The 20,262-nt window shown below is 35.2% G+C and overlaps 9 protein-coding genes and 4 pseudogenes across 13 annotated transcripts, besides 2 other annotated features; 7 read left to right on the top strand and 6 right to left on the bottom strand.

The window, feature by feature from the left end:
• Window positions 1–6,249: 6,249 nt before the first annotated feature.
• TVAGG3_0469320 (DNA/RNA polymerases family) lies at window positions 6,250–6,999 on the bottom strand (the record flags this gene model as incomplete). Its single annotated transcript, XM_051235442.1, has 1 exon — window positions 6,250–6,999. One exon carries the CDS (start codon window positions 6,997–6,999, stop codon window positions 6,250–6,252), a length of 750 nt encoding a protein of 249 aa, XP_051093266.1.
• A 560-nt stretch (window positions 7,000–7,559) lies between these two features.
• TVAGG3_0469310 (uncharacterized protein) lies at window positions 7,560–7,805 on the bottom strand (the record flags this gene model as incomplete). The annotated part of the gene is made up of 1 exon (XM_051235441.1): window positions 7,560–7,805. The coding sequence occupies one exon, from the start codon at window positions 7,803–7,805 to the stop codon at window positions 7,560–7,562; it is 246 nt and encodes an 81-aa protein (XP_051093265.1).
• Window positions 7,806–7,861: 56 nt separating this feature from the next.
• Window positions 7,862–7,914: a mobile genetic element.
• Window positions 7,915–8,366: 452 nt separating this feature from the next.
• Window positions 8,367–9,097, top strand: TVAGG3_0469290 (annotated as a pseudogene). The gene has a single exon. A coding segment is annotated over exon 1 (731 nt).
• Window positions 9,098–9,621: 524 nt separating this feature from the next.
• Window positions 9,622–9,864, top strand: TVAGG3_0469280 (serine threonine-protein phosphatase family; the record flags this gene model as incomplete). Its single annotated transcript, XM_051235440.1, has 1 exon — window positions 9,622–9,864. The coding sequence occupies one exon, from the start codon at window positions 9,622–9,624 to the stop codon at window positions 9,862–9,864; it is 243 nt and encodes an 80-aa protein (XP_051093264.1).
• A 4-nt stretch (window positions 9,865–9,868) lies between these two features.
• TVAGG3_0469270 (uncharacterized protein) lies at window positions 9,869–10,192 on the bottom strand (the record flags this gene model as incomplete). The annotated part of the gene is made up of 1 exon (XM_051235439.1): window positions 9,869–10,192. One exon carries the CDS (start codon window positions 10,190–10,192, stop codon window positions 9,869–9,871), a length of 324 nt encoding a protein of 107 aa, XP_051093263.1.
• Window positions 10,193–10,984: 792 nt separating this feature from the next.
• Window positions 10,985–20,262: part of a mobile genetic element that runs on past the window's edge.
• On the bottom strand, window positions 12,512–13,087 carry TVAGG3_0469260 (uncharacterized protein; the record flags this gene model as incomplete). The annotated part of the gene is made up of 1 exon (XM_051235438.1): window positions 12,512–13,087. A coding segment is annotated over one exon (576 nt), but the record flags the coding sequence as incomplete, so codon positions are not given.
• Window positions 13,105–13,506, top strand: TVAGG3_0469250 (uncharacterized protein; the record flags this gene model as incomplete). The annotated part of the gene is made up of 1 exon (XM_051235437.1): window positions 13,105–13,506. One exon carries the CDS (start codon window positions 13,105–13,107, stop codon window positions 13,504–13,506), a length of 402 nt encoding a protein of 133 aa, XP_051093261.1.
• TVAGG3_0469240 lies at window positions 14,326–14,922 on the top strand (annotated as a pseudogene). Its single transcript has one exon. A coding segment is annotated over exon 1 (597 nt).
• Window positions 15,159–16,016, top strand: TVAGG3_0469230 (uncharacterized protein; the record flags this gene model as incomplete). Its single annotated transcript, XM_051235436.1, has 1 exon — window positions 15,159–16,016. A coding segment is annotated over one exon (858 nt), but the record flags the coding sequence as incomplete, so codon positions are not given.
• On the top strand, window positions 16,654–16,916 carry TVAGG3_0469220 (annotated as a pseudogene). Its single transcript has one exon. A coding segment is annotated over exon 1 (263 nt).
• TVAGG3_0469210 (cytochrome B-C1 complex subunit 6, mitochondrial family) lies at window positions 16,965–17,476 on the bottom strand (the record flags this gene model as incomplete). The annotated part of the gene is made up of 1 exon (XM_051235435.1): window positions 16,965–17,476. A coding segment is annotated over one exon (512 nt), but the record flags the coding sequence as incomplete, so codon positions are not given.
• Window positions 17,978–18,266, bottom strand: TVAGG3_0469200 (uncharacterized protein; the record flags this gene model as incomplete). Its single annotated transcript, XM_051235434.1, has 1 exon — window positions 17,978–18,266. A coding segment is annotated over one exon (289 nt), but the record flags the coding sequence as incomplete, so codon positions are not given.
• TVAGG3_0469190 lies at window positions 18,956–19,514 on the top strand (annotated as a pseudogene). Its single transcript has one exon. A coding segment is annotated over exon 1 (559 nt).

Raw genomic sequence — 20,262 nt, 5'->3', positions numbered from 1 at the left:
CAACATGACATTTTGACAACATAGTGGGAAATATGATGTTATTGTTAATGTTATCATTAATGCTTCGGGTTATTCAATAATACTTTATTTTTGAAGAACTGAAGGTGTCACCAGGTCACCATGTGTCACCAGGTAATTTAACTTCTCTGAAAAAATGTGACAACATGACATTTTGACAACATAGTGGGAAATATGATGTTATTGTTAATGTTATCATTAATGCTTCGGGTTATTCAATAATACTTTATTTTTGAAGAACTGAAGGTGTCACCAGGTCACCATGTGTCACCAGGTCATTTAACTTCTCTGAAAAAATGTGACAACATGACATTTTGACAACATAGTGGGAAATATGATGTTATTGTTAATGTTATCATTAATGCTTCGGGTTATTCAATAATACTTTATTTTTGAAGAACTGAAGGTGTCACCAGGTCACCATGTGTCACCAGGTAATTTAACTTCTCTGAAAAAATGAGACAACATGACATTTTGACAACATAGTGGGAAATATGATGTTATTGTTAATGTTATCATTAATGCTTCGGGTTATTCAATAATACTTTATTTTTGAAGAACTGAAGGTGTCACCAGGTCACCATGTGTCACCAGGTCATTTAACTTCTCTGAAAAAATGTGACAACATGACATTTTGACAACATAGTGGGAAATATGATGTTATTGTTAATGTTATCATTAATGCTTCGGGTTATTCAATAATACTTTATTTTTGAAGAACTGAAGGTGTCACCAGGTCACCATGTGTCACCAGGTCATTTCACTTCTCTGAAAAAATGAGACAACATGACATTTTGACAACATCATGGGAAATAAATGTTTACGTACATGTTTTGTCGAAACTTCTTCGTATATGTTTTGTCAAACATGAACGTAAATGTTTTGTCATGATTTCTTCATCGTAATGAGTGTAAATGTTTTGTCAAACATGAGCGTAAATGTTTTGTCAAGACTTCTTCGTATATGTTTTGTCATGATTTAATCGTATATGTTTTGTCAAGACTTCTTCGTACATGTTTTGTCATGACTTCTTCATCGTACATGTTTTGTCAAACATGAGCGTAAATGATCCAAAAATAATGTTTATGTTAGAATGTTAGATCTAACACCTTTTCTAACATGTTTTCTAACATGGAGGATTTCATTAGATATACACATTCTTCCCTAAACATTGTTTTAGTTAAAGTCCATCAAATATTTTTTGGATACTTTCAACAAATAATGTTTATATCAGATGAAACAGTAAAGTATTATATCTATTAAATCGTCTATGATGTAAATTGTGTATAGAATGAAATGGAGGAAGAATGTGTATATCTAATGAAATCCTCCATGTTAGAAAACATGTTAGAAAAGGTGTTAGATCTAACATTCTAACATAAACATTATTTTTGGATCATTTACGCTCATGTTTGACAAAACATGTACGATGAAGAAGTCATGACAAAACATGTACGAAGAAGTCTTGACAAAACATATACGATTAAATCATGACAAAACATATACGAAGAAGTCTTGACAAAACATTTACGCTCATGTTTGACAAAACATTTACACTCATTACGATGAAGAAATCATGACAAAACATTTACGTTCATGTTTGACAAAACATATACGAAGAAGTTTCGACAAAACATGTACGTAAACATTTATTTCCCATGATGTTGTCAAAATGTCATGTTGTCTCATCAGAGAAGTGAAATGACCTGGTGACACATGGTGACCTGGTGACACCTTCAGTTCTTCAAAAATAAAGTATTATTGAATAACCCATGATGTTGTCAAACATGAACGTAAACATTATTTTTGGTTCATTTACACTCATTACGAAGAAGTTTCGACAAAACATGTACGTAAACATTTATTTCCCATGATGTTGTCAAAATGTCATGTTGTCTCATTTTTTCAGAGAAGTGAAATGACCTGGTGACACCTTCAGTTCTTCAAAAATAATTAATTATTGAATAACCCATGATGTTGTCAAACATGAACGTAAACATTATTTTTGGTTCATTTACACTCATTACGAAGAAGTTTCGACAAAACATGTACGTAAACATTTATTTCCCATGATGTTGTCAAAATGTCATGTTGTCTCATTTTTTCAGAGAAGTGAAATGACCTGGTGACACATGGTGACCTGGTGACACCTTCAGTTCTTCAAAATAATTAATTATTGAATAACCCATGATGTTGTCAAACATGAACGTAAACATTATTTTTGGTTCATTTACACTCATTACGAAGAAGTTTCGACAAAACATGTACGTAAACATTTATTTCCCATGATGTTGTCAAAATGTCATGTTGTCTCATTTTTTCAGAGAAGTGAAATGACCTGGTGACACATGGTGACCTGGTGACACCTTCAGTTCTTCAAAAATAATTAATTATTGAATAACCCATGATGTTGTCAAACATGAACGTAAACATTATTTTTGGTTCATTTACACTCATTACGAAGAAGTTTCGACAAAACATGTACGTAAACATTTATTTCCATGATGTTGTCAAAATGTCATGTTGTCTCATTTTTTCAGAGAAGTGAAATGACCTGGTGACACATGGTGACCTGGTGACACCTTCAGTTCTTCAAAAATAATTAATTATTGAATAACCCATGATGTTGTCAAACATGAACGTAAACATTATTTTTGGTTCATTTACACTCATTACGAAGAAGTTTCGACAAAACATGTACGTAAACATTTATTTCCCATGATGTTGTCAAAATGTCATGTTGTCTCATTTTTTCAGAGAAGTGAAATGACCTGGTGACACATGGTGACCTGGTGACACCTTCAGTTCTTCAAAAATAATTAATTATTGAATAACCCATGATGTTGTCAAACATGAACGTAAACATTATTTTTGGTTCATTTACACTCATTACGAAGAAGTTTCGACAAAACATGTACGTAAACATTTATTTCCCATGATGTTGTCAAAATGTCATGTTGTCTCATTTTTTCAGAGAAGTGAAATGACCTGGTGACACATGGTGACCTGGTGACACCTTCAGTTCTTCAAAAATAATTAATTATTGAATAACCCATGATGTTGTCAAACATGAACGTAAACATTATTTTTGGTTCATTTACACTCATTACGAAGAAGTTTCGACAAAACATGTACGTAAACATTTATTTCCCATGATGTTGTCAAAATGTCATGTTGTCTCATTTTTTCAGAGAAGTGAAATGACCTGGTGACACATGGTGACCTGGTGACACCTTCAGTTCTTCAAAAATAATTAATTATTGAATAACCCATGATGTTGTCAAACATGAACGTAAACATTATTTTTGGTTCATTTACACTCATTACGAAGAAGTTTCGACAAAACATGTACGTAAACATTTATTTCCCATGATGTTGTCAAAATGTCATGTTGTCTCATTTTTTCAGAGAAGTGAAATGACCTGGTGACACATGGTGACCTGGTGACACCTTCAGTTCTTCAAAAATAATTAATTATTGAATAACCCATGATGTTGTCAAACATGAACGTAAACATTATTTTTGGTTCATTTACACTCATTACGAAGAAGTTTCGACAAAACATGTACGTAAACATTTATTTCCCATGATGTTGTCAAAATGTCATGTTGTCTCATTTTTTCAGAGAAGTGAAATGACCTGGTGACACATGGTGACCTGTGACACCTTCAGTTCTTCAAAAATAATTAATTATTGAATAACCCATGATGTTGTCAAACATGAACGTAAACATTATTTTTGGTTCATTTACACTCATTACGAAGAAGTTTCGACAAAACATGTACGTAAACATTTATTTCCCATGATGTTGTCAAAATGTCATGTTGTCTCATTTTTTCAGAGAAGTGAAATGACCTGGTGACACATGGTGACCTGGTGACACCTTCAGTTCTTCAAAAATAATTAATTATTGAATAACCCATGATGTTGTCAAACATGAACGTAAACATTATTTTTGGTTCATTTACACTCATTACGAAGAAGTTTCGACAAAACATGTACGTAAACATTTATTTCCCATGATGTTGTCAAAAATGTCATGTTGTCTCATTTTTTCAGAGAAGTGAAATGACCTGGTGACACATGGTGACCTGGTGACACTTCAGTTCTTCAAAAATAATTAATTATTGAATAACCCATGATGTTGTCAAACATGAACGTAAACATTATTTTTGGTTCATTTACACTCATTACGAAGAAGTTTCGAACAAAAACATGTACGTAAACATTTATTTCCCATGATGTTGTCAAAATGTCATGTTGTCTCATTTTTTCAGAGAAGTGAAATGACCGGTGACACATGGTGACCTGGTGACACCTTCAGTTCTTCAAAAATAATTAATTATTGAATAACCATGATGTTGTCAAACATGAACGTAAACATTATTTTTGGTTCATTTACACTCATTACGAAGAAGTTTCGACAAAACATGTACGTAAACATTTATTTCCCATGATGTTGTCAAAATTCATGTTGTCTCATTTTTTCAGAGAAGTGAAATGACCTGGTGACACATGGTGACCTGGTGACACCTTCAGTTCTTCAAAAATAATTAATTATTGAATAACCCATGATGTTGTCAAACATGAACGTAAACATTATTTTGGTTCATTTACACTCATTACGAAGAAGTTTCGACAAACATGTACGTAAACATTTATTTCCCATGATGTTGTCAAAATGTCATGTTGTCTCATTTTTTCAGAGAAGTGAAATGACCTGGTGACACATGGTGACCTGGTGACACCTTCAGTTCTTCAAAATAATTAATTATTGAATAACCCATGATGTTGTCAAACATGAACGTAAACATTATTTTTGGTTCATTTACACTCATTACGAAGAAGTTTCGACAAAACATGTACGTAAACATTTATTTCCCATGATGTTGTCAAAATGTCATGTTGTCTCATTTTTTCAGAGAAGTTAAATTACCTGTTGACACATGGTGACCTGGTGACACCTTCAGTTCTTCAAAAATAATTAATTATTGAATAACCCATGATGTTGTTGTCTAAATGTCATGTTGTCAGTAATTTTAAGAGAAGTTAATTAACCTGGTGACCTGGTGACGTAGTGATACCTAAAAACCCTCTACCCTAAACTTTATTTTTGCTGAATTCAGCAACAAAATGAACGAGGTCAGGATGTATGCAAATACCTTTGAATTCATTCATAAATGCCTTATTAAGCTCATAAAATGTTTGTTTTGAGGTCGAGCCACTTTTGGCTTGACCGTATTCTTTCAACCAAAACTCAAGAATTTCCTGTGTGAATTTTGTATAAAAACCAACCGTCTGAATTCCGACGGTTGCTATATTCTTCACAAAACGCCTTATAATACTCTTCGTTCTACAAAGCAAGCATATCATTGGTTTGAAAACCAACAGACAAAAGAACTTTTAGAAGAATTTCCTCATATGATTGCTTCCCTCGGAAAACCGAGAGAAGAGATTCCGTACGAAAATTCATGAGGGTAGAAATGAGGTGAGAAAAGAGGTGAGATCTAACATTCTAACATAAACATTATTTTTGGATCATTTACGCTCATTACGATGAAGTTTTGACAAATTCATTGACGATGAAACCATGACGAAACCATTTACGATGAAGAAGTTTCGACAAAACATATACGATGAAGTTTCGACAAAACATGTACGATGAAGAAATCATGACAAAACATGTACGATGAAATCATGACGAAACCATATACGTTCATGTTTGACAAATTCATTGACGATGAAATCATGACGAAACCATATACGTTCATGTTTGACAAATTCATTGACGATGAAACCATGACGAAACCATTGACGATGAAATCATGACAAATTCATTGACGATGAAATCATGACAAATTCATTGACGATGAAATCATGACAAATTCATTGACGATGAAATCATGACAAATTCATTGACGATGAAATCATGACGAAACCATTCACGTTCATGTTTGACAAATTCATTGACGATGAAATCATGACAAATTCATTGACGATGAAATCATGACAAACCATTCACGTTCATGTTTGACAAATTCATTGACGATGAAATCATGACAAATTCATTCACGTTCATTACGATGAAGAAATCATGACAAAACATGTACGATGAAGAAATCATGACAAAACATGTACGTTTAGTTTCGATGAAACCGATTTTAAAAATAAATGAAACAAAGGAGGATGAAATAAATGAAAGTGGAAATGTTCAACAAAAAATAAACGTTGTTAAACCAAATACCAGTATTTAGCATTATCTAAAGTGAAGAATGCCTCTTGTAAACATGTATCACATCTATAAAATCTATCTTTAAGCATCACTTGATATGTATCCTCTCCTATTTCTCTTATGTTTTTAAACTTATTTGACATACATGCAACGCGTGCCTTCTGTGCATTCATTATTTTAGTCTTTGCGTAATTTTGTGTATTCATTGCATCGTAACCATATGATCCATTAAGTGAAATCTTGCAAAATAAACTTTTTCCTTTATTTCCTTCTAATTCAGCCTTTTGTCTTTCGTTCATAAATTTGTTCGCAAATTCATTAAAACAAGTGTTTTTAGTAAATGTTAAAATTGATTGAATGTCATCAATGATAAAATGAAATCTGTCGATTAGATACCAAAGATAATAAGAAGAAAATGGTTGATATTGGTTGTGTGTTGATGCTAACTGAGTTAATTTTCTCTGTTTCTGGTCAACTGGTAGATTGTTTGATTTCATGTAATTATACATAAAACTGCCAATTGTTTTTTCATCTGTGATAATATCTAAGTTTCTTATTATCGGTAAAAAGTTTATGTAATCATTAATGTATTTTTCATCAATGTGACCCTTTACTTCAGCCACGAATAAAGTATTTTTCTTCTTAATAATTCCCAATGCTTTTGCTTTCTTTGTTGCTGTATCACAAATGATAACACCATCCTCTAAAATTCGATAATCTATTTTATCTGGTTTTACTTGTTGGGTCATTTATGTAAGAATAAAAAATAAATTATGTTTAAAATTAATGTTAAAAATAATGATACAAAATCGTTCAATATTGTATGAATTCTTACGTTTACAAAAAATGTCACAAAACCCACCCTACCCTACTACTATAAGTTTTTTAAAATAGATATCAAAAATTAAATATAAAAAAGAAAATAATTAAGAATATTAAAGTAAATTCTTTATTAAGAAACAATAAAATGAAAATATAAAACTTTGTATGATTTGAGTGGATATTGAGAGTAATTTGTGAGTGTGCTTCAGCTGCATATGTAAGATTGTTCGGATTTAATTAAAAATTGTAAATTTTTTGTCTTTATATCAAACTATTCGACAAAACTTTGTATGATTTGAGTGGATATTGAGAGTAATTTGTGAGTGTGCTTCAGCTGCATATGTAAGATTGTTCGGATTTAATTAAAAATTGTAAATTTTTTGTCTTTATATCAAACTATTCGACAAAACTTTGTATGATTTGAGTGGATATTGAGAGTAATTTGTGAGTGTGCTTCAGCTGCATATGTAAGATTGTTCGGATTTAATTAAAAATTTTTCTTTGGTCTTCCTCTTTCTTTTATTGGATAGCCGAGTAGTACGAAAATTTTTTTCAAACGTTCTTTTCCTATTGAAAGTGTTTTTGCCGTATCTTCGAGAGTTACATTTGGATTATTAATGTATTCTTGATATTTTTCTTCAATTACGTTGAGAACCTGATCGGCGGGAACAGTTGGGAGTTGAAAAGTTTTAAGATCTTCTGGGTTTTCGAGACGAACCAAGATGTCTTCCATTTTTTAATTTGTAAATTTTTCAATTTTTCAAAAGATAATTTAAAAATACTAGTTATTTGATAAAATTTGTTTATTTTAAATAAAACAATTTTTTTGAAAAAAATTATATTAATGATTTGAAGGCAAAAGCCAAAAACTTAATAGATAAAACGCTCTTTCGATATAGATCAACTTCTATTATTAAATTTATAAAAATGGAGAGATTTTAAAAAAGGCAGTGGGGCTTCCAGGCACTTCGTGCCCTCTAGCCCCGAAGATGTTTAGTATAAATGAAGTTTTTATTCGGAAAATTGTTAGTCTTCTGGTGTGAATTCGGAGGACTCTTCTTCTTCCTCCATTGCTTCTGGGAAGAAGCCTTCTTCTGGGTCGAAAACATTATATAATGTGTCGCTTTTCACAAATTATATATGTTTTCATGTTTTGTCACTTTTCTGTCACTTTTCGGGTAAAAACATTTTTATTATTATATATAAATGAATTTTACAAAACCACCGTTACCGTTCTTTGGAAATAAGAGTAGATGTAAAGATATTATATTGAGAGAACTTAAGAAACTACCGAATGGTCTAACATTTGTAGATTTGTTCGGTGGAAGTTTCTATATATCCCATTTGTGCCATACAATATTCCCAGACTCAAAGATTATATGCAATGACTTCGACAACTATATGGACCGTCTCAAACATATACCAGACACAAACAATATATTGAAAGAGTTAAAAGAAAAGATACCTATAGGTAAGATGGAACGTATACCATTAGATAAGAAAAATATTGTGAGAGAGGTTTTGAAAAAAGCAGAATATATAGACTGGGATAGTATATCTGCTAGACTATTATATAGTGGTGCTATAAGAGTTCATGACATTGAAACACTTATGTCAAAAGTTTTATATCTTAACTATACAAATGTTTTCAAAGAGGACATAGAAAAATATATTGAGGGTATAGAGTTTGTGAGATGTTATTGGACAGAGTTGTATGAAAAATATAAAGACAAGGAAAATGTTTTCTTTATAGTGGACCCACCGTTCTATAACACATGGGATTTTCAATACCAAGTAGACTGGACTTTGAGAGACTCTTTAGAAACTTTAGACGTTATACATAACCATCCATGCTTTTACTTTACATCCGATAAAAGTGGTTTGGAAACCGTTATGAGATGGTTAGAGGACATACATGACTATGAGTTTAGATATGACAAGATAGAATATGAGAGAGGTCCTATAAACCGGAGAAAGTGTCATAACAAAGAAATTTTATTAGTAAGTAAATGTGGTTTGAAATAGGACTACTTGTTTTAGGTTTTTTCCATTGTGTCATTTATTTATTTGACGTGGCAGAAAAGTACAGAGAATATGAAGATGAACCAATGCCTGCAAATGTTCAGTATATGTACTCGTAAGAGATATTTTTATCTAATATTAAATGGACGCACAGAACTTAGCGAATGCACAGCAACCTGGACAACAGGACAACCACCAGAGAATATTCCAAATGAAGTTAGAATACAAACTGCAATGGCAAACTATGGTCAAGTGCCAACAGATGTACAAATGCAAACTGCCATGTCAAATGACGCTGCGTTAGGTTTGCCACCATGGTATGCAAATATGAGATGGAAAGAGTTTTATACAAACCCTGAAGTGGGATATAAACAACTTTATGCAGATGACGCGAACACAGGAGTTGACCCAGAATATGTTTTCTACCAGAGGAGAAACAGAATGTATGAGCTCCAGTTAAAGAATGCTATGGAACTCAACAGGAAAGTAAGAGACTAGGCGGACATTAGATTTTTACATATAGTAAAATGGGTTTCTTCAGTAGTATTGGAAACTTCTTCAGAAGAGTTGGAAGAGGTATATGGAATGGAATAAAATCTGTCGGAAAAGGAATTTGGAACGGAGTCAAAAATATTGGTAAAAGAGTAGGTCAGTTCGTTGGTATTATACCTAAAGACCCTGAACCAGAAGAACAAGCTCCTGTTATACAACAGCCTGAACCTGCACCACAGTCTAGTTGGCAACCAAATCCAACACCTCAACCGTATTAAAAAATTATATTTTTACCGTTCGATAGTAGTTGTATATGAAACTAAGTTCTAAGTAAAACGCATGGTATAATGGAATTATTCTTTTTCTTCCATCTGTAGTAAACCATACTTGAAAGTCTGAAATACTTCCACTTGGTGGTTCGTATAACTTTGTAGGTTTTTCGTAAAAGTCATTTGCCAAGCATAAGAAAGAGTTTTGGGCGCCAGAAAATGAAGCATGAACAATAATAGCAGCTGGGTCGAAAACATCTTTAAATAAATATGGTTCATCTCTTGCATATCGACTGTAAATATTTGCTAAAGGAAGTTCGACTTTCTGATTTAACATTCTTTGCAAATAATACCATGACATTGCAGTGAATTCTGTATATATTTGTTCGTCTTTCTTTGGATTGTCTTCGTAGATTTGAAATGACACTTGTGAATTTTGTTTGTCATATACAATTCTCACATAAAGTGTGCTCTCGGTATTTGCATATTCATCAGCATATTTTGCATAACATGAATTTATTTTATCTTCTATATTTTTTAACGCAGTCTGTAGAGAAGATGAAAGGTCAACTTGTATTAGCTCAATTTCTTCCCACATTTTTCGTTTCCCTTCAGATATATAATCTATATGAAACCTTACAATAAATGGAAAACTTTTATCTTCTACAGACACAAACTTCATTCTACGAAAGCCAATAGCTTTTGTGACAGATGGGTCTCTTAGCCATCTTAATGGGTAGTCAAAACGATAGCCTTCATGCTTTACGGTCTCTGTCTCAAACTTTTGACCGACATTAGTAAAAAGTTCATCTAATGGTTTAGTTGTAGCAACTCTTGAATTTTCTTTTTCTATTGGAAGCATATTTTATCTAGAATAAAAATGTCAAATGAAACAGCGTCTATGAGAGAAATACAACACAACCGACAACTCATTATACAAGCTCTAAATAAGAACACAACAAACTTTTCAAACTATTCTAAGATATCTGAGTCATTGAAAGAAGGAAACTTAAAACTGACATTAAACCCAATGACAGATGAGTTTCTGTTTCAAGACAATAAGAACCATACTGTCTGTATAAATCCAACAAAAGGAACTTTAAACGAGAAACCTATAAATGAACTTCTTTTGAAAACGGATGTTGACAACAAAGCTGACAAAGAATATGTAGACGATGCAATAGCAAAAGAAGAAGAAAGAGCTAACAATGCTTATGCAACAAAAGAACATACTCATCCTGAACTAGCAGACAAACATATGTTGACAATAAAATGTCAAGTGAAGTGACAAGAGCTGAAAACGAATATTCTAAAAAGACTCATATACATTCTATATCTGAAATAACAGACTTACAAGAAACCTTAAACAGTAAAAGTGCCGTTGGACATACACATACCATTGCAAATATTACAAACTTACAAGAAACCTTAAACAGGAAAAGTGCCGTTGGACATACACATTCTATATCTGAAATAACAGACTTACAAGAAACCTTAAACAGTAAAAGTGCCGTTGGACATACACATTCTATATCTGAAATAACAGACTTAAACGTTAGCCTTGAAAAGAAAGCAGACAAGAACCATACACATACAAGTTTTACAACTGTTGCTATAGAAAGTATTGAAGGAACGGTTGAAGAAACTGGTGGGGATGCATTATATTGTAAACCTCCTAACTTTCCACAAGGTTTAACATCGGATGACGACATAACGACGATGAGAAACATTAGATGTAAAGATGTTTATGTCATGAAGGATGAACATAATATTAAATTCACTGCTCAAGATTTATATGACAAGAAAGCAGACAAAAAAGAGCTTCAAACATTAAAGACAGAAATACTTCAAACATTATATCCTATAGGCTCTATTTATACGTCAATGAACTCTACCAGACCAGAAGTAGTACTTGGTTTTGGAACTTGGACTCAAATAGTCGACAGGTTTTTGTATTGTGCAAACTCTTCAAAGGAAACAGGAGGAAGTAAAACGATTTCAGGTGAAAATTTACCTGCGCACAGTCACTACATAGATTTAAGTACATCTCAAGCAGGTTGGCATAAGCATAAATTTTGGGATTGGTCAGCAATGAAAAAAGGTAAAGGATATGATGTTAAAGACGACGTTCAGTTTGCTATAAATTGTTTCTGGGTGACACTCAGGGAGATGGAAACCATACACATCGCGTTTCGGGATATACGCAAACAACGGGACAAAGTAAAGAATACATGCCACCTTACATGACAGTTTACGCATGGTATAGAAATGCTTAGTCGTCATTTTCAACTTCTTTAGCATATTCGTCAGGAGTTGTCTTATATTTGTTAGGAACTGTCTTTGAAAGTATACCACCTTGAACTTTGACAAGTTTGAAACGAGGTCTGACAATAGTAGTTTTATCTTCTGCTTGCAGTCTGTACATTTTGCCATGTTTGCCTAAAACTTCATAATATTCTCTTGTATACTTTCTTCTATTTTTACGAACACGAATGTGAGTACCTGTCGGGTTCCCATTGTTGTCATAGTCAATAGTATTTTCATATGGGTCGCGTTTAGGTATTTCTATTTTTACTTTGTCACCTTTCTGAAGTTTGAAGCCCGGCATTCTTTCTTGTTTGTCTCTTTTGACTAAATTATTAAATATATAGTCTTTCTCTAAGTCAGGGTTGTTTTTCATTTCTTCGGGGGAGTGGTTTCCCAAACCTTTTTGTTTACGGTTATTGTAAATATTTAAAACTTGTCTCATCTTTGCCATGGAGAAGTGTCTATATTTGTCGTCATATGACATTTCATTTGCTTCACCACCTTGTGGTTGGTTTAAGTCTCTTAACATTTTTATACAACCGTCAATGACACCAAGAGCAGAATGGTTTTGGTCGACAATGAAATATTGGTTTACATTTTTTGAACGCAGATAGTTTTTTACATCATCTGATTTGAAAGAACTTTCACAGTCAGATGTCAGTTTTGTTGGATGGTATTTGTCAACGAATATTGTCAAAGCAGTTTTCACATCTAAAATATTTTTGGACCATAATGGTATGGCTTCACAGTATCTTGTGTTTTGACCGACAAATATTAGCCAGTATGGTGGTCCATCTTCTCTATACCTCGGAATGTTTTCCAAGATATCCATAAACCAAGCATTTGGTGTTGAACTAAAGATTTTTATCATGAGTGCTTTCTTTGTCGCTTTAGAAACATAGGGGTCCTTGTTTGGATTCGTCATTTTTTATCCTATAAGAAATGGGTTTATTTGGCGCATTAGCAGGAGTTGCATCCAGATTTTTGCCCGCAGTGGGAACAATAGCCAGAGGTGTATTTGGAGTTGGAAGGAAGATTTTGAGTACATTAGGTATACTTAAAGAGAAAGCACAACCTATTATACAAACTGTACAGAAAGGTTGGGATGTAGCACGAGATGCAACAAATCTTATTCCAAATCCTGAAACAAGAGGAAAAGTTCAAGGATGGATGGACAATGTAGGAAGACAAGCAGGAAACTATTATAACAAAGCAAATGACTACTATAACCAAGCAGGACACTATATGGACCAAGGTGAAAGATTCTTTAACAGAGGATATAACCATGCACAACAATGGGTAAACAATAACCAACCTCAACCGCCTCAAACGTGGGGAATGTAAAGTTTTTTACTGAGATGAAATGAACAATACAGCATTGAGACAAATGGGTTCAAGATGGATTTGTCGGCTTCCAGCAGTTACACAACGTGTTTGTCAAGTTCTTCCTATACCTCAGGAAGTTTTAGACCGACTTAAAAAAAACAACAACCAGTTGAAAACAAACCAAACTAAAATTTTTTACTGAGATGAAATGACCGAAGAAGTTGAAACGGTAGATTTGACACCACAAACAAAAAGTTCAGAACCATTGTCAAAACCTGTCAAAGAACTTACAGATGAAGAGAAAAATTCAATAATAGAAAGTGCCAGGTCTGGAAATACAAACCCTAACTACAAAGTCACTTTTCATAAAAATGGAACGGCAAGTATCTCAAAAAAGAAACAGACTCTCACAAATAAAATATTGAAGTCTGAAGGAGCTTTCGAGACAACAGATGGAAAAGTTTACTTCACTGACCAACAGTTCATTATAGAACATCTCATTGACTTAGAGTCGAAATATTCTAAACTTTACAACAAACACAAAAAGTTGAAAGGAAAACAAAAACAAATGGCATATGATATTTATGAAGATGTTGACGACACAACTGTTCCTGCAAGTGAAGTAAAGTCAGAGAACCGAAAAGTGACGAAAAACCGATAGAAGAAGAAAAACCAAAAACTGAAGATAAACCAAACACCAAAGTTTAGTTGGAAACTAAACCAAGTCAACCTTCATTAGCTGGTATGGGTTGGCGTCAAAGACTTATTGGCAGCAGGCGGTTATGTAAAGTAAAAAAAAAAATATTTTTTATTTTTATAAAAATGCCCCCATATAGAATGGATAGAAAGTCTGCTAGAATAAAAGCAGAGTTACAAAGATATGGTTGGAGAGTTTCGAAGAATTTTAAATATAGGAAGGGAAGACCCATAAAAGTCTATGACAAATTGTCTGGTCTTCGCTACGAATGGATTTGGAAACAGCACGTGCAAATTATCCAAACAGACTAGAGAGGTTAGAAGAAGAACGTCTTATGGACATGCCTTTCGATGTTAGTGAACCTCAAGTTGAAGGACACGACGGCTTGCCAGATTCTACTGGAAACATGACGAACAATTGCATCCTTTGAGAAGGAAAAAAGGTAGTGCAGAGGATGGTCATGCTCCCATGGAAAGAACAAGATATGCATATGAGAAGTACCGTGAAGTTAGAAGTCAAATTACATCTGGTCGAACCTTTACAGTAAACTTTGACGAAGGAAAGAACAAAGAAGGCTTCATGGGTGTACTGCTGCAATTCAAGAATGGAAATAAGAAAGGATACAATCTCAGATTGACCATAACAGATTTGGATGGTCACATTTACTATGCACATGGCAATGTCACAACAGCTGCAATGCTTCTTGACGCTTTCAAGACTACAAAGAGAGAACAAATGGTTGACTCCGACTCAGACATTTTGAATGCAATTGAAGGAATTGCAAGTGTCAAGTTCGAATGGTACCAACCTAACCCTCAAGCAGTCAGACAACATGCTGGATACTTCCCCTTCATAAATAAGTCTGACATTGACTTGACAAGGTATGGAATTTACAATTCAATTGAAACAATTGTCAATGAACCTTGCATTCTTACATGTCTCAGGAACTCTGGTCTTGTTTACAGAAGAGAAGATGAAGTATCTTGAGTCATGTGTGAAGACAAGGTACATTCTCAGAGGTCAATTGGCAAAAATTGCACCGTTGGCAAATGTCAATATCCGAGTCAGCATACCTACAGCTAAAGGTTCTTCACATGACGACTATGTTGTTGACAAAGACTTACCATGGTTGAAGATTGTAATTGTCCACAACCACTTCATGTTGAACGAAAGTCTTACAAACCCATTGTTCGGAAAAGGCAAGTGCAACATTGTCAGAGCTGTAAACATTCTTTTCGAGAAAGGTTTGTTGGAACCAATTCCAGATGACAAGCTGACAGAAACTTTTGTACCAAAAGACGAAACAAACTTTTCACTGTTAGCAAGACCAAAAGTTGTTCCAGACAAAGTTCTAGTACAAAAGAAGTACACAATTCCACAAGGAGTTGGATTGTTCGGATACCAACCTGAACCAGAAGAACTTCCAATGAGGTTGCAAGAACTTCAAGATGCTATAAACAAACTTCCATTGAGACATCCAATTGACGTCAAATTGTATTGGAGAGCATCTGAGTTAGGTCAGAAGGTTTTATATGAAACAGGTTGCTTCGACGATGTTTATGAGATAACAGGAGAAGTTTCTCAGAAGATAAGAGACTCACTTGAATTTCCACAAACTGGACCAATTGGTTGCGACAAGTTCGACTCAAACGAAAAGATATACTATGTCGACCTTAACGCTGCATACATGAGGTTTGTCCAATATATTCCGACTGGAATTCCAAACGAAGATGGTGAGTTCCCGGGAAGGAACTATACAGTTGGAAAAGTCATACAACAACTGTATGATATTAGGAAAGCTTCAAACCCCAAACTTGCAATGACACTCAAATTGCTTATGAATTCGACATGGGGATATTCCATTAAGAAACCTCAAGAGATGAAGAGTAAACATTATGAGAAGGTCGACAACTTTGTTGAAAGGTTTTCTCCTTTTGTTTTGAAGTACGAATTCACTCAAGGTCAAAGTGGCTTAGTAACCACATTAAAACCTATTGTCGAACATTGGTCTTACCCTCAGTTCGCAAAGGCAGTCCTTGACAACTACAACAAATTCTTCTCCGAAGTCAAATCGAAAGTTGTGGTTTACTATGAGAACATTGACGCACTCATGACGAACGAAGAAGGGTACAACAAACTCATTGAAATGGGTTTAGGTCGGTGAAAGATGGGTCATTCAAATTGGACAAAATTTTCACCGAAGTTCATGTCCTCTCCAAGCGTAAGTACTGGGGCATACTTGAAGACGGCACAGAAATAAAACATTGCATGAAATAAAAAATTTTTATATTCCTTCCTAGCTAATTTCCGTTTAATTTCATGGTCGCCCTCGGAGTCTTTGAATCGGACAGGTCGAGTTACACCATTCTTGGTCTCAAACTCATATATAACCTGTTTGTCTGTATTTTCGTCGACTATGGCACGAGACACGAACATTGACCAAACGGACAAAAAAGTGTCATTTTCGGATGGTCACGCAGCCAATCGCATTCGAGCACTTCGAAGAAGCCTTACGTTCCAAGGGAGAGGGTGTCTGGTGCAAGGCAGAGGTCATGAAACTCTACGAGCAGTACATCCTCAATGCCTGGGAGGACAAATCGTCCTTGGATTGGCAATTCTACCAACTCCTCTGGGACGACCTCCTACGCAACTGGGATAACGAAAGAGCCAATTCAAAGGTCGGGAACTAATTTTGCAAATTACCCTTAATTTAACATACTTATCCAAATAAACACCTAAATTTACTTGGGGTTTCCCCTAAAATAAAATTTTTTTACTCTTAGAACCACTCGAGGTTCTCCTTACGGTTGTTGAGCTTGTCACCGTCAATGTGTCTGACCCTCGACTCTTGTCTGGATTTGGAACCCATTGCATGCCGACAAGCCTTCCCATGGAAACTGAACCGTAATTTCGAAGGTTAAGGTTCAAGTGTCCCAAGTTGTTGAGGACTGGGGTAAGAACCTTGCCTGTCGCCTTGTTGCGGATTTTGTATGGGTAGGGTTGGGAAATTTCGTAAGCGTCATCGACAACAAGGGTTGCCCAAACTTCCTTTTCTTCGTGTTTCTCTTCTTCTTCTTCCTCTTCTTCCTCTTCTTTGATAATACCTTCGGCAATTCTGTGTTCACGAAGTACGGTGTTGCATGTTCTGTCCTTTCCGAGTACCTTCCAGATGGCGTCTATCTCTTCGAAGAAACGGTAGATGAGTCGGGCAAGGTTTTGGTTCTCTATGTTGTATTGGCGCAAGGTTTCCGCGAAATCGTTCAGGACTTTCTCATTGGAAGCTTGGTTCATGAGGACATTGGCTTTGAGATTGGTTATCTCTTCCATAAGACTACTTTGGAGAGTCTTAATGTGTTTGACAGATGAGCGTTCAATTGGGCAATTTGAATTTGAACTGGGCGCTTTTCTGGCAACCTTGAAAGGACATCTTCCATTGAGTTTGGCTTCGGTGCTTGTTCGGACATCGAAAAAATGAAGTAGTTTGAGAATGGCGGTTTTACTTCAAAAAGCTTGTTATGACAGTTATGTCATACAACAAGTTTAAAATAATATCTTGTTCTTCTTCTGAACGTTTGTTGTCTCTTCCGATAAAAGTTTGGAACATGAGAACCAAAAAACGTTTTTTGAGGAACCGAAAGAGTTCAGGCAAACGTTCATATTCCGGATATGTTGGGAGCAGTTCGAAACATCTGAGCTGACTTTCGGACAAAATTGGGACAATGTCAACAAATTCATCTTTGGTCGGACTGCTTGAAGGTAAGTCCCTTACATGTAAGTAGCTCTGGTAAAGTCTTCTCATTTCTGCTAACTTTTGGAGTATAGCTTCGTAGTTTAGAAGTTTTAATTTTAATTGTCTTATTCCACTCTTGACATCTAAACGGTAACTATCCATGATGTCAAGAGTAGCTTTGGTAGCTTTAAGTGGAGCTATCTGTTCCTTGACCTCTGCAATTTTGGTTGCAATTGTGATTTGAGCTCCTTCAAGTTCGCCGTCTATGTCGTTCTCAACGTCTTCAACGATGGCTTGAAACTCTTCATCGGTCCATTCAGATTGGTGTGGGACGAATTTAACTTGCTTCATTCAAAAAATGAAAAAAATGTTTTTACTCAAAACGTTAAGGTTGACTGAACTGGTTGGATGTCGCCTTCACAGGTTATGTAGAACGGCTGACCCGAGAAGTTAAGGAGAGACTGAATTGCCAATTTCATATGGGGTAGGGGTTCTCCTTGTTTGGTATTTTTATCCAAGGACGTTTGTTTAGGAACTTAAACAAGAGCTTCTCTTTTGGCGTCCTTTATGCCATCGAAAGGTGTTTTCTGGTATTTGAATTGGAATTCCAGTCGAAGTCTCGAGATTCAAGACAGCCCTCCAGAAATAGCGGTGAACTTGACCTTGGGCTTCATTACCCTGCGCAAGTACTGCTTAACAACTTCATTTATCTCTATAAGGTAAATGCCTCGTCAAATCCTTCTGGCATTCCGAGTCCTTCCATCCGACAGGAAAATATTTTCCCGACAACTGGAAAAAATTTTCCGGACAAAGGGAAAAATTTTTCCTTCCGACAGGAAGAACTCTTCCAGTTGTCCGTCCGTAAACCATTCAAATTTTCGAAAATTGAGAACTTTTTGGTCGAACTTCAGGAAAAATTTTCCTTCCGACAGGAAAAGTTTTCCTTCCGACAGGAAAATATTTTCCATCCGACAGGACACAAACGAATGACTGACGTTCCTCTTCCTGAATGCCTTCCAAAGCCAGAAGAACCGAAAGCTGCAGAACCACAACAGTCTCCTCAGCAACCTCAGTTCCAGCAAGTACCTCCACCAAATTACTACCAATTTCCATCTCAAGGTTACTACCAATTTCCACCTCAAGGTTACTACCCACACAAGGCTTCCCGAACTACCCTCCTCCTCAGCCTATGCCTTACTTCCCCAACCCTTGGATGTTCCAGCAAGCTCCACCCCAGCAATTCCAATCTCAATCCAAATCGAAGAGAGACCAAGAGTCGAAGAAGGTCTGAACCGCTTACGCAAAGATTATGCCACAGCCCCTATGGAAGACGACAGGCTTTCAGTCTCTTCCCTCAAATCGACCGATTCGACTCGTACCACAGATTCAGTTCGTGACCGTGAAGACTACCTCAAGCAGTCTGAGAGACTCTTCATCCTACAATCATTTACAGTTGGAGCTCTCAAGAACATGCGCAATTACGAAGGTCAGACACCAGCTGGAGACCGCAAAACAGACGTACTCGCAAGAGCCGTCCAGCTCGTCAAAACAAAGACTGAGATAGTCGACTTCATTCTTGCAGCTTGCCCATACAAGTAAAAAAAAATAAACAATTACGAGTTAAACTTTTTATTCTTCTTTTCTGAGTTGTTTAGAGCTGGTTTCTCTTGTAGGAACCTTTCGTACTCTTCCATGGTCATGTAATTGCGAATTTTGTACGCAATTCCAGGTTCGTTGTTTTGAACCTTACGTATGTAACGCTTCCATCCTCCTCAGGGAAGTAAGCTGCTAACATCTGACCAAGTTTTCTCGGTGACTCGGAGCTCATTAAAAATGTCACTTTTTAAACGTTAAGTTTTTAGTCTTATTTTACCCTTGTTTACCCTTTGTTTGTCAAGGTAGTATTGGAGTGCAATTTCTCCAAATTCTCTGTGTCGGAGTTCTTCAGCATTTTCCAAGGTGTACCTGGAGAACTCAAAGAAGTTGTCAAGAAGATACTGCCATGCTGCTCTTCTGAGTTCGTCGGTATTTTGGAAGTGTTGCACCTTCGAGTCTTCGGACATGAAAAAAAAATGACACTTTTTCGTGAATTTCCTTAAGACAGAAAAAAATAAAGTTAGTTTTATTTTTATTTATTTTTTTTTTTGTATGTAAGAACAGAAATGACAAACATTGAGTTTGAAACAGTTAAAAAGATAGACAATGACACCAAAGTGGTTAGAATAGGTGATTTAAACGTAAGATACTCAAAGAAATACAACAAATATTCTTTGTCAGACATTTTATCTCCATCTGGAAAGAAAACATACCATTGGGTTGGAATTGCTTCTACTCAGAAAATTTTGAC

The sequence above is a fragment of the Trichomonas vaginalis genome, chromosome II, assembly GCF_026262505.1.
Source record: "Trichomonas vaginalis G3 chromosome II, whole genome shotgun sequence".
Lineage (NCBI taxonomy): Eukaryota > Parabasalia > Trichomonadida > Trichomonadidae > Trichomonas > Trichomonas vaginalis.
The sequence above is the reverse complement of the archived record's forward strand: the minus strand, read 5'-3'. Positions and strand labels throughout refer to the sequence as shown.